General features: G+C 41.1%; 1 protein-coding gene across 1 annotated transcript in view; it reads right to left on the bottom strand.

Moving 5' to 3' along the window:
- Nucleotides 1–277: 277 nt before the first annotated feature.
- The window catches only part of cdc73 (cell division cycle 73, Paf1/RNA polymerase II complex component, homolog (S. cerevisiae)), a 498,975-nt gene continuing 485,358 nt past the window's right edge, over nt 278–13,894 (bottom strand). Inside the window, exons 19-20 of the mRNA XM_085982387.1 lie at nt 11,567–11,708; nt 278–4,624 (exon numbers count right to left, since the gene is read on the bottom strand). Of these exons, the coding sequence (XP_085838513.1) occupies nt 4,588–4,624; nt 11,567–11,708 (179 nt within the window). The 3' untranslated portion in view covers nt 278–4,587. The remainder of the gene's footprint in view (nt 4,625–11,566; nt 11,709–13,894) is intronic.

Below are 13,894 nucleotides of genomic sequence, written 5' to 3'. Positions count from 1 at the left end.
TATATGTACAAGTTGTGCCCTACTATTGGGTCCATTTTGTAGCCACTCAACAGCATCTGTGAACTTCTTTGCACATCCTGTGCTTGTGCAGCATTTACAATTGGTCGATATGTGCAAATGTAATGCTTTTGTACCATTTTAATCAGTGCCAACAGAGACACATAAAAGGAGAACTTGTGATTTTTAAAAGCCGGTATTGGTGTAAAATACTAATTAGCAGCAAAATATTTTTATGTTACCAATGAAATGACACAAATGAATTGCAAAATGAAAGCTATTTTAAATTTTACATCATTTTATTTAATTGTCATATAATAAAAATCCATTTCTTTTAAAACTTCCCCCTTTCCCAAAGGGTGTGTGTGTGTTCTAGTTTATTCCATTTTTGGTCATTTTTAATGTGCGCTTCTGGCTCCATTTGTAATGAACCATAACAGCACAAGTGTGACCGTACCACATATCTAACTGTAAAGTAACGGATAAGTATGGTTCGGAACCCTGCACAAAACCACTCACAAATTGCAGTTTTATGCATATCTGTGAAAGCTACAGTTTGTGTTTTCCATGTGTAACATTTGGTACAAAAAACCCTACTTGTGAAAATAGAGCCTTTTGTTGTATATCCCTCACTACAAAAAAAGGAAAAAAGATATATACAAATTTTTTTAATTTAAAAACTGGAAAAAGGATACCATGTGCCACCAATGAGCAGGAGCTGCTCACTTCACTGCCTTATGTTACAGCCCATGACTTCACATTACTTGAACTATTGTGCGAAACAGTTGAAAGCAAACAGATTAATATTGTTGACATTAATAGTAATAAGATCCAAAGAGGTTAATTTAACTAAACCATTACAGCAGGTACATTAAGTAATGAACACGCACACAATGACCTCATATTTTTTGGAGGACAATTTACAGTAAGGCAGACATCAACCCTTATTCTGCTGAATAAACAACAACTACATAGGTTTAGATGGTACAATGAATATTGATAAATGCAGTGAAGATTTAGATCAACTTCAATTCATATTACACATGTGATTTGAGGTGCAGTATGTTACCAATTGGTTATCTTACAATCTGGCAGGCAGTGACTAGTGGGGTACCGCAAGGATCGGTCCTAGGACCCCAGCTGTTCACAATATATATTAATGATGATCTGGACGAGGGAATTGGATGTAATATCTCCAAATTTGCAGACGACAAAGCTGGGTGGGAGGGTAAGCTGTGAGGAGGATGTCGTGAAACTCCAGTACGATTTGGACAGAAACATGGCAAATGCACTATAATGTGGATAAATGTGAGGTTATCCACTTTGGTGGCAAAAACAGGAAGGCAGATTATTGTTTGAATGGCAATAGATTGGGAGAAGGGGAAGTGCAAAGAGACCTGGGTGTTCTTGTGCACCAGTCGCTGAAAGTAAGCATGCAGGTGCAGCAGGCGGTTAAGAAGGCAAATGGTATGTTGGCCTTCGTAGCAAGAGGGTTCGAGTACAGGAACAAGGATGTCTTGCTACAGTTGTACAGGGCCTTGGTGAGACCGCACCTTGAGTACTGTGTGCAATTTTGGTCGCCTTACCTGAGGAAGGACGTTCTTGCCATGGAAGGAGTGCAGCGAAGATTCACCAGGCTGATACCTTGGATGGCAGGAGTGACGTATGAGGAGAGATTGTGTCAATTGGGCTTATACTCACTGGAGTTTAGAAGATTGAGAGGGGATCTCATCGAAACTTATAAAATTCTGTCAGGCCTGAACAGACTAGATGCAGGAAGGACGTTTATGATGGCCGGGGAGTCCAGAACCAGGGGTCATAGTCTAAGGATAAGGGGTAAGCCATTTAGGACTGAAATGAGGAGGAATTTCTTCACCCAGAGAGTGGTGAACCTGTGGAATTCTCTGCCACAGAGGGCGGTGGAGGCCAGTTCATTAAATATATTCAAAAAAGAGTTGGATATATTTCTTAAGGCTAAAGGGATCAAGGGATATGGGGAGAAGGCAGGGACAGGGTACTGAATTTGGGTGATCAGCCATGATCTCATTGAATGGCGGAGCAGGCTCGAAGGGCCGAATGGCCTACTCCTGCTCCTATCTTCTATGTTTCTATGTTTCTAATGCTGATGTCAAATAACCTTCAGCAAATGTGCAGTGAAATTGTCAATGTTTTTAATTGTGAAAATGTAGACTTAAAATTGCATCGTACAAATTTTACCATGAAATATAAAGTGAATTAGCAAATTGAGAGTGGTGAGATACTGAAAATAACTCACAACTAGTGATGCCAGGAAGCATGCAACCTATTCATTCTTCAGGGTGGCGCAGAGCAGTCAAGTCTTCCCAATATTGCTGTGAATTCTTTTCCAAGCCCACCACTCTTGGTCAGCAATTTTATGAAAGCTGGTCTGGCATCTGTTTTCTCATGAAGCCTGTACAATTGCTCACCCAAATGCGGCTACATCAAGGACTTTACAGTAGGTAATTTAATGCTGAAGTGAACATCGTCATTCAACTCTGTTGTTAATTTGTTTCGCTTTTACCTTGCGACATAATAGCTGCTATCAAATTTCAATGTAAATGAACAATTTTAATGTTTAATTTAGACCATTTTTGAAAACATTTTTGGTTATGAACTGGATTTTTCCTTCCAACCTATGTAGGTGGGATACGGTCTTGTCTATTATTCAGTCAGTAATAGATAAGAGCAGTGTAATATTCAGTTTTTACAAGCTTCACTGAAAAGACAGCATTATTGACATAACAGTTACTGTATTCAGTGTTATTCATTGTTCTCCAAACTGTATCACGATTGACATTTGACCTTGGATACTGTTACATTTACTCAACACATCAAAGTTATTTTCAAGTTTTAGAGCACAGCACTCTTACTAAATAAATATTGTTTATCCTATTTGTACTGGTGATTTTTTTCGAGCTTCAGTGTCATTGGCACTTTATTTCCGGTTATCCAACCCAGCAGTTAAAACCAAAAATCCATCTATCCGACTGGGTTTCAAACATCTAAATGGCAGGATCTCTACTCGCTGCAGAACATGTTGTAGGGTAGAATGTAGAACACTAGTTTCCAGTTCAAACCAGATAACAGCATTAAATAATCCTTGGTGTGACATGAGGGAGGTAAATGATTTTGTCCCAGGGCCCTTATAAACACCTTCAAATAGGCATCTTTGCTAAATCAGATAGTTTGCTAAAGTTTTTTTATCTTAAGACACTGAGTTTCACATCAGGAAATAGATTGTTGTTGTTCATTTTGGCACTATCCCATACTGTGGTTGCATCACTGTAAAGTACTTTACATTTCCCTTATGTAATTTATCAGCTGAGCCAACAGTTTGCTATATCAGTTGTTTTTTTTATTATTTATGATCACTATTTAAATAAATACATTGCATCAGTGTGACTCCTGCTATGCATCACAATGAGGCAAACCTTGCTATATTAAATTTTCAAAGCACTATCCTAGCCATTAATTTTAAAAATGCTCATTGCCGTCAGCTCTATATAAGTATTACTGGTACTGCTTGCATTTCAGAGGTTGAATGAATGATGATTCTGCCCACAACAAAAATCCCTTCCTTTTTTCCCTAAAGAAGAGTGAAATAAATGTGAACTCTTTCAGCACACTGATGGAAGTGTAATGAAAACAGCAACAAAATGGTACTTTATGTAATATATTTATCTCATGTCAGCAAGCAGCACAACTGGATTCTTAATCATTTCTATGTCGGCACTAGATGGACTTTTAAGAAGTTTGTAGTACAGAACTTGAAAGTACACTATCAGCTTTTCACATTCGTGCTTAGAAAGCCAAGTACATACAATAGGTTTCAAAGTTACAGGCCATTATTACCTACCTTTTCAGTCAATGCTCTAAAGCTCAGGGCTTCCAATTAATCTTTCCATAATAGGAATAATGGACCTTTTTATGTTTTTTTTTCCTCATTGCCTACATTCTTGACAATAACCAAGTGATTGTTCAAGCCCCATCACAGCTCAAGGCAGCTGCACTTACATGTATAATTTTGTAATAATATTTTACAAAAACAAGAAAAGAAATAAGTCAACCTATGTCATCTATGGCTGTCTTACCACTTATTCTACCTGAGAAGAACTGTTTGAAGAAATCCCCACCCACAACAGTGATGATATACAATTTGCAGCTCGCACTCAACAATTGTATTTAAAAAGAAAGTTGGAAAAAAAGGATGGGGTAAAATTAAAAAAAAAGTGCTGCCTGAAAATTAAAATTAAAAATAAACACTCACTATAGAATAAAATACAAATTTGAGTTTGCAGACTAGAAGACAATCTACCATTGGAAAACTGGTACTTTAAGCACAATTGTTTATGTCTAATTGTTGCAGACATCAATTCCCCAATGCAATAAAAATTTTCCAACAAGTATCGCATACGAGACATGTCAGGTTGACCCATACTGTACTGCCACAGCTCTTGACAAACGCAGACATGCCGATGAAACAGTTTAGTCCCAAGACAGATGTGTCTCTTGCAGATCTCCTCCAACCTCCCAGAAATGAATGGCAGCAACCACGGAGCTTCAGACAACTTAGAATCTCAAGTGGGATTTGTGCTTCACCATGTACCTGTTGTGTTAATAAAAAGAAAATGCACTTGTCACAACCAGAATTACTGAAGTTACAAAAACTCATTGCAGCATATTAATACTAATTCAAAGAACTATGTGGTTGCAGCAACAAAAGTGGGCTCAAGTAAATCAAATGAAAGAATCCAATACTGACAATTTGCACATCATGCTTTCTCCCTCGAGAAATAGGCACAACCTTTAGGTATAAATGATGGCGCATTGCAGTTTTCTACATATTGACATGTCCTTGAAGTCCTAGCTGAATGGTTTATGGTACGGCACCAAGGGCTGAATTTGGACAATGACTTGCATGCAAAATGTGTTGTACAACCTGCTGTGTAGCACAATGAGCTCTAGAAATGGAGCTGAAGAGATAAGCACACCAGCAGGAAGGCATTCTGTGCAAATACATCAGCCCTTATCTCAAAAGCCTCAGCTCATGACTTGTAATTACAACAAATGAACAGACTGGTTCACCTGAAAACCTTCAGTATTGCATCTCTTCTAACAATTGATAGTAAAAGTGAATAAAAATAAAATATTTGGTTGTTAAACATTCAATTCAAGATAATAAACTAATGGATTCTCATCGGAACCTAACTGTATAAATGTAGTCTACTTGTTGCAGTTGTCCTCTAGCACAGTGTCTATCCATGTCTTTCTAGCCTTATTAAACTGAACTAATCACTTATTGTTCAGCCCATAAAAGCTGCATTTAAAAACTAAAACCAGCATAATAAAAACAAAGCTGAGAGCTAGCCACCAGAAACATCAATAAACTTTTAAGATCTTTTTATTTTAATAGCCTTTTGTGCACAGAGAATTAAAATGGCTCTCAAGATGTGAAAATATGTATTTTCTGTGCATCCATTTTTATTAAAGATCATGGGGGTGAAATTCCCCGTGAAATTTGGCAGGAGGTTAGCGGTGGCGCCACCGGTTCTCTGGGCACATTGTCCCATTAACGCTTCTGATGCAAAATTCCTGTTTTTCGCCTGCCTGTACGCCTCTTTTTTAGCGACAGGTTCGGCAGGTATTTTCCAGTCAGGAGGCTTGTGGAGGAGCGCTATTTAAAGGCGTCCACTTCTGGTTGTTGTTTGTGTCGGCCAGGACATCGAACTTTTTGCTGCTCAGAAGCAAAGAGCCCTTTTGATTATTGGAAGCGTTTCTGAAGTTTCAGAGTTTGCTGTTGAATAAGGAATCATATAAGGTGTGATTTGTTGGTTATTAGGCAGTTCTTCTCAGAGCAATGAAAAGGATCTGCAGTGTGTGTCTGTTCTCCTCGAAGCAAGCAGAGCTGCAAATGAGCATCTGGTGAATGATCAGACCTCCCCTTTAAGAGCTGCAAAGAAGCAGCGCAAGTGATCAAATCTGTTTGGAACTCACCTGAAATTCGGCGGCTCTCTGGTGTTAGTGCCCCTGTAGCGCCCCACTGAGAACATTAGCGCTTGATTTAGCACCCCTCTCCCTTCCTGGGGCGATGTCAGGGAATTTAGGTGAGGCTCAGAATCATTAGCAGCGGGCACTAACTTTTCAAACTTTTTGCAGTTAGCGCCCCAAATGGCTCTCATGGGGAATTTTGCCCCCCTTAAGTTTCAGACTTGCAGATTATAAATTGGGTTGATTTTCCTTCATTTTGAGGCTAACATTCATTTCAACGGAACAGCTATCAATTTGGATGTTAAAAAAAAGCAAAACAGAATTTAAAACAAAAAAGCACACAAATTCTGGGAATTATACCCTCTACTCTCGATAACCAGGAACCCAACCAGCCTGTCCTGAATGTTTTAACTGTATGCATACTCATTGTGCTTCATTGTGTTTTACAGTTCTCTCCAACACAAAAAAATCTAATTTCTACCTCATCTATTTCCTTCATAAATACCCAAATCATCCCAGTTTCAATTCTACCAAGAGAAAACAGAACCCCCGGGAATCCTTATTGGTTTCTTCTTTTCAATCATTTCAACATTTTATTTACACCGATTTTGTGAACAATAATGCACCTCAACTTTGCACGCTCAGCTTGCCCACGCCCCACCCCAACCCACACTAAGAAAACACATTCTTTGGAAGCCATATAAAAAACATGCTGTACCCAAAGACTTTCTATAAAGAGGATTTTTCATGGCTTCGCCATTTATGAGGGACCCATAAATTATGTACCAGGGGTTACTGCACTTAGGAAATGAATTAACTTGATAGATTGCCAAAAAGATTATTCTGCACAATTTTGTGTCAAATTTTCTTTGCTGGAAGAATCTAGGTCGACTAAGATTAAAAATAGTTAAGGGGGCATTAAGTGTCTTGCAAGATATCAGCAAGTTTGTAGGCAAAGCACTACACAATGATGGAATTAATGATAACTCTGCATTACTGATAGATGCATTATTGAAGAATCTCATATATAGCTACTGAGAAGTCAGCCAACCAGAGGATCTCCTACTCTTGACTGTTATTTTGTCAGGGTGGACAGATTCGCAATTTTATTTTAGACCTATTTTAGGTATTACATATACAAGGTGATTACACGCCAACTAAACTGTTCTTAAGACTGATCTCGGTTTGTAAGGCCCATTAACAACAGGATTTAAAAAAAAATTAAAATAAATCTGAAGGTTGCAGGTTCAAAACGTACTCCAGGACTCGAGCAGTAGGCTGATTCACCAGTACTGAAGAAGTGCTGCAGTGGTAAGAAGTTAAATGGAGGCTCCATCTGCCTCATCTGGTGCTTCGAGTGGATATTTTGGCCTCGATTTTTCCAGCACCATTGGCAGATTTGCGGTGGGGGAGTCTGAACATCTGCCAAAGCGAAACTGTCGCTGCGCTGACCAATCACAATTTCCTCCCAACAACAACAACTTGCATTTATATATCACCAATAACTTAGTAAAATGTCCCAAGGCATTCACAGGAGTGTTATCAAACAGAATTTGACACTGAGCCACATAAGAAGATATTACAGCAGATGACCAGAAGCTTGGTTAAAAAGGTAGGGTTTAAGGAGCGTCTTAAAGGAGAGAGAGGCAGAGAGGATTAGGGTGGGACTTCCAGAGCCTAGGCAGCTGAAGGCACATCTGCCAATGGTGGAGTGATTAAAATCAGGGATGCGCAAGAGGCCATAATTGGAGGAGCGCTGAGATCTGGGAAGCTTGCAGGAGGTTACAGAGATAGGGAGGGGAGAGGCCATGGAGGGATTTGAAAACAAGGATGAGAATTTTAAAATTGAGGTGTTGCTGGTCTGGAAGCCAATGTAGGTCAGCAAGCACAGGCATGATGTGTGAACGGGACTTGGTGTGAGTTAGGACACGGGCAGTAGAGTTCCAGTTTATGGAGGGTGGAATATGGGAGAGCGGCCAGGGGAGCATTGGAATAGTCAAGTTTAGAGGTCACAAAGGCATTGATGAAGGTTTCAGCAGCAGATGAGCTGAGGCAAGGGCAGAGCCGGACAATGTTACGGAGGTGGAAATAGGTGGTCTTGGTGTTGGGAGAGGCTATGTGGTCGGAAGCTCATCTCGGGGTCAAATACGACACCAAGGTTGCAAACTGTCTGGTTCAGCCTCAGACAGTTGCCAGGGAGAGGAATGGGGTCGGTGGCTAGGGAACGGAATTTGTGGCCGGAATCAGAGACAATGGCTTCGGTCTTCCCGATATTTAATTGGAGGAAATTTCTGCTCATCCAGTATTATTAGCCACCCAGGGTAGCTTGGAGGCCAGAAAACTACCTTTTATTGGCCCAGGGCAGCTTGGAAGGGATGGAAATACTGTTCTGTTGCAGCACCAGTTAAAAGGCAACCTCGCTTCTCAGCAAGGTGGCAGAAGAAGCAACAGCCCCCGGGACGTCAGCAGCTGGAAGGACTCCCGCATTTTCTAATGTGTTAGTGGAGGTGGATCGTTGGGTGATTCACTGAGCATTAATGAAAATGAGAACCTGGGTGTAGTCGGTTGGGGGGGGGGGGGGGGGGGGAGAAAGAGAGAGGAGAGGGGCTGAGCAGCCTAAGGACCTAGAACTTTCAAAGAAAAATGATTTGGGAGCAATGATCTCGTATGCAGGCAGCAGAGACTGTTTCTATGCATATGGGTGAGATGATGGATAAGTGGGATATTCCACCACCCACATCTGTAATACATTCCTGATGATGTGCAGAGTACCCCGGAGACTGTGATTGCCTGGGCAACTGCTGCAGCATCAAGATGCGAGGAAGAGCTTCTAAATACTTTGGTGGCTTCTGGAGTGGTAGATACCAATGCTTCAATAGATGTTTTGAACACAACAGTTTCACTGGGACCATTTGGTCTATGATGACATCAACCAGTAGCACCTCTGAGCCTGTGCCCAGCACCAGTGAACTGTAAGGAGTGGGTAAGGATGTCAGTGTCTCTCTGGACAGTGCCAGTGAGCCCACTTCCAAAGGCCCCCTCCAATGCCATCGCATAAGGGAGCTTCAGACATGGGCCTGGCACCCCTGGCTACTGCAAGCACCAGCTGGTCCCTATGGAACAGCAACTACCCTGCTACGAGAGTCACCTCAGCTATCCAAGTCTCCAGGGGAACTACAGCAGTCACCCATTGCTTAACCTCATGCCATTAAGGGAGCGCTTTATTGTAATAGAAGATTAGGAACTAGAGCAAGTAAGCTGGCAGAGAGGGTAGTCACGGTGTTACAAATTGTTGTAGAAAGGGAGAATAAACGTTGTTGGGACTTCCTAGTGAATGTTGTTGTTGTTTCAAGTAAAGACAGAGGAACTGGAGGGTACCGAGGTGTTGGGAGTTAGCTCTGCCCACCCCCCACTGACTACACTTAAATCCATCGGCATGGGCCTAAGGTGGGCCTTAAAGGAAACTGGTGGTTTTTCGGGAGGATAAACCAAACTGCTGACCACCCAACTTCTTTTCCTGGGTCCCATGTTTAGCTGACATTGTTAACGGTTCTCTCTCCTCAGGTACTGTCGCCCTTTCCCTCAAATCTGCCGGCATCACCCTCTCCTCAAAAAAACAACCCTTGACCCCTCCGTTCTTGCAAACTGCCCCGCCCCATCTCCAACCTCCCTTTCCTCTCCAAAGTCCTTGAACGTGTTGTTGCCTCCCAAATCTGTGTTCATCTTTCCCGCAATTCCATGTTTGAATCCTTCCAATCAGGTTTCTGCTTTTGCTATAGTACCGAAACGGCTCTCATCAAAGTCACAAATGACATCCTTTGTGACTGTGACAAAGGTAGACTTGCCTTCCTCGTCCTTCTTAACTTCTCTGCAGCCTTTGACATGGCTGACCACTCCATCCTTCTCCAACGCCTCTCCACCATCGTCTAGCTGGGTGGGACTGCACTTGCCCGGTTCCATTCTTATCTATCTCATCGTAGCCAGAGAATCACCTACAATGGCTTCTCTTCCCGCTCCCGCATCGTTACCTCTGGTGTCCCCCAAGGATTTATCCTTAACCCCCTCCTATTTCTCATCTACATGTTGCTCCTTGGCGACATCATCTGAAAACACAGCAGCAGTTTCCATATACGCTGACGACACCCAGCTCTACCTCACCACCACTTCTCTCAACCCCTCCGCGGTCTCTAAATTGTCAGACTGCTTGCCCGACATCCAGTTCTGGATGAGCAGAATTTTTCTCCAATTAAATATTGGGAAGACCAAAGCCATTGTTTTCGGTCCCCGCCACAAACTCTGTTCCCTAGCCACTGACTCCATCCCTCTCCCTAACCTCTGTCTGAGGCTGAACCACACTGTTCGCAACCTTGGTGCCATTATTGACCCTGAAATGAGCTTCCGACCACATATCCGCAGCATAACTACGACCGCCTACTTCCACCTCCGTAACATCGCCCATCTCCGCCCTTGCCTCAGCTTATCCGCTGCTGAAACCCTCATCCATGCCTCCGTTACGTCTAGATTTGACTATTCTAACGCACTCCTGGCTGGCCTCCCACATTCCACCCTACGTAAACTTGAGGTCATCCAAAACTCAGCTGCCCGTGTCCTAACTCGCACCAAGTCCCGTTCATCCATCACCCCTGTGCGCGCTGACCTACATTGACTCCCGCTTAAGCAACGCCTCGATTTCAAAATTCTCATCCTTGTTTTCAAATCCCTCCATGGCCTCGCCCCTCCCTATCTCTGTAATCTCCTGCAGCTTCACAACTCTCCCCCCCCACCCAAGATATCTGCGCTCCTCTAATTCTGCCCTCTTGAGCATCCCTGATTATTATCGCTCAACCATTGGTGGCCATGCCTTCTGTTGCCTAGGCTGTAAGCTCTGGAATTCCCTGCCTAAACCTCTCTGCCTCGCTACCTCTCTTTCCTCCTTTAAGATGCTCCTTAAAACCTAACTCTTTGACCAAGCTTTTGGTCACCTGCCCTTATTTCTCCTTATGTGGCACGGTGTCAAATTTTTTGTCTTTTAATGCTCCTGTGCAGTGCCTTGGGACATTTTACTATGTTAAAGGTGCTATATAAATACAAGTTGTTGAGAATTCAGGTGCAGTTTTTTTGCGATGAATTTGTGGCAGTAGCCTTTAAGAACCCATTTTCCTCCGATTGTCATCCCAAAATGTGCAGCAATTCAGAGGAAAATCCAGGTCGTAAGATTTCACAGTATAATTGGAAGGAGCACAGGGAATTCTCCTGGTGCCCTGGCCAACATTCTATCGTCAACCAACACCACCAAATCAGACATTGCTGTTTCTGGGACTTTGCTGGGCCTATAATGGCTGCCACATTTGCCTACACAATACCAGTTACTGTTGTGACAAATAACTTATTGTATATGAAGTTCTTTAATTCATTTCTGAAAGACATGATAAGTGTGTTATATAAATTCAATCCGAGTATAATAAATATACATTTCCTTTGGGTCTCAATGCAAGTGGTATTGGACTTATCCCAACAAATGCATGGCCAATGCTGCAGTTATAATTTATCTGCTACTCACCTGTCCAAAGTCTCCCAGAAACGTAGCAAAACAGCTCTGTCAAGATGGCGCTTGTGGTGGCTCAGTTCCAGCACAGTCACATCCCATTTCTGAACATTTGGATCCAGACGCATTTCATCATACTTGAGATGGAATGCCTTGACTAGGAAAGAGTGGTGCATGCAGCCATTAATCCATGTGTAACAAAATTATATTAAGTTAAGTCTTAAAGAAAGAACTTGCATTTATTAAGCGCTTTTCACAACCTCAGGACGTCCCAAAGTGCTTTACAGCGACCTTTTGCCTCAGAGACAAGAGCGCTACCAATATGCTTAGCAGTATAATTAAGTCAGTCAAGTCTTGAACTGTCTCAATTCAGGACACCTGGGTCCCAGCTATTCAAGGACTATATGTGCATCCTTAGGTACTGCACAAGTGTACCATATACTATATCAACTTAAAAAATTCTAAATCTATGCAAGTACCCAAAATGAACATGTCCTTTCTGCACCATCTAGCTAGCATTGTGGCCTGATTTAGAACTGGCAAAAGTTACCAGAGTATGCGAGTGAGCAAGCGCCTTGTATGTACCACATGATCATATGTTGGAAGTCAAGTATTTTATCTCTTCAGCCTCCAGTCAGGTTACTCTACACAGAACTCAAGATTTGATTTTTTAAAAAATGTTTTTTAAATCATTCCCTGAGGTTGATCACCAACAAAATTGAGGCATTTTCTTTCTGACAGCTGTTTGTAGTCAAATCAGCTCTATAATCCAGGAACCTGGATAGAAAATAACTTGTGCAGATTTCTGGTTTCACAATTAGCATTAGATTAAGCTTTTGAGGCTGGAGGTCAATTGAAAAATTCAAAACCGAGATCTATTTTTATTAGGTAAGGGTATTAATGGATTTGAAGCAAAGGCAGGTAAATGGAGTTGAGGTACAGATCAGTCATGATCTAATTGAATGGTGGAACAGGCTCGAGGGACTGAATGGCCTACTCCTGTTCCTATTAAATATGCACTACCACATGTGGCCTGGGAGCTGTGGGGATATCCTTCGTATCAGCACTAAAAGTTTAAGTTTGTTTAAAATATGTAATTTGTGACCGCCTATATAAATAAATAATGACCAGCAGTGAGATATGATAAATATCTCTACTTACGACGCTGATCAGAACTCAATTAGGGTTTTAATCACTTATGAATTATTCGGTCAGGTTCACTCCTAAAGATATTTATGATATTTTGCTGCTGGCTGGCATACATTCCATGTAATTAAACATGCCAGTGAGATGCATTTAAGTTAGAGCTGCACAATCCAAAGACATTACCAAATCATAGTTACCTCAATAGTACAACAGAACTGTCTATTGGCTCAGGCGGGTATTTTTAAGATGTAAATTCAACAACAGAAATAAGATCCCAACTAGCTCTTAACATTTTACAGTCTGAATGCTGTTAAATTTTACCCAGTGATCTGAACACACAGAACCTAGTAAAGTTAAAGGCATTACAGGAAGAAATCATAATATTATACAAAGGTCAAATATAGTCTAAATCTAATTTTGCAGCAACCCCCCCAGGTTTTCTACAATTAATTTTCACATATGCTTAAATGTGGAGTAGGTCAAGTTATTTGGACAGGGGGCTGTAAAACAAAGTGCACTGCAGTGTCTCGCATAATACTGGTCTTTTCATAATTATTATACATGCGCATTTTAGCAATGTAATCTAAATAGATTAGACTAAGTGCTTTGGGAAGCATTTCAATAAAGTTATGCACTGCACTTAGCTAAAATTTGATTGCATGCTGACCTAGAAAAGCCTCATCAACAATCACAATATGCACATTTAAATGTTCAGAAGAAATAACTGTATCCTTGCACATTAATGATGAAATGCAGCTTTAAAGTTTTTACACATCATGGGGATTCACTTTCCCTTCAAGGAGAAATTAACAATAGAACACTCAAAAAAAATGTCACAATCACTTTATTAAATTTCAGGTAATTGATTTTGTATGGTGTGGTTTTTTAAAAAATATAAAAAATCCTTTGTTAAATTTTTTAATTTTTTTTTTTAAAAAGGATATAGAATCTTTGATGACTTGGTGGTGAATTCGCTCACTAAACAAGAGTGTCCTGTCTCTTGTCTTTGTGGGTTGCGTAGGTGCCTTGGGGTCATTGTTCATTCTTTAAATTCATGTTCCCAATAACTTGCATATATCAGGAGTTATCAATAATAATAGATCTTGATACTGTGATTAAGGTTCATCAACTACAGGCAACTGGACTAAAAACAGTTTTTTAGACTTTCATGCCCAAAAAATTCAAATGGGACACAGC

The sequence above is a fragment of the Somniosus microcephalus genome, chromosome 3 (assembly GCF_052327205.1).
Source record: "Somniosus microcephalus isolate GS21.2 chromosome 3, FLI_Smic_1.0, whole genome shotgun sequence".
In the NCBI taxonomy this organism is placed as follows: Eukaryota; Metazoa; Chordata; class Chondrichthyes; order Squaliformes; family Somniosidae; genus Somniosus; species Somniosus microcephalus.
The sequence above is the reverse complement of the archived record's forward strand: the minus strand, read 5'-3'. Positions and strand labels throughout refer to the sequence as shown.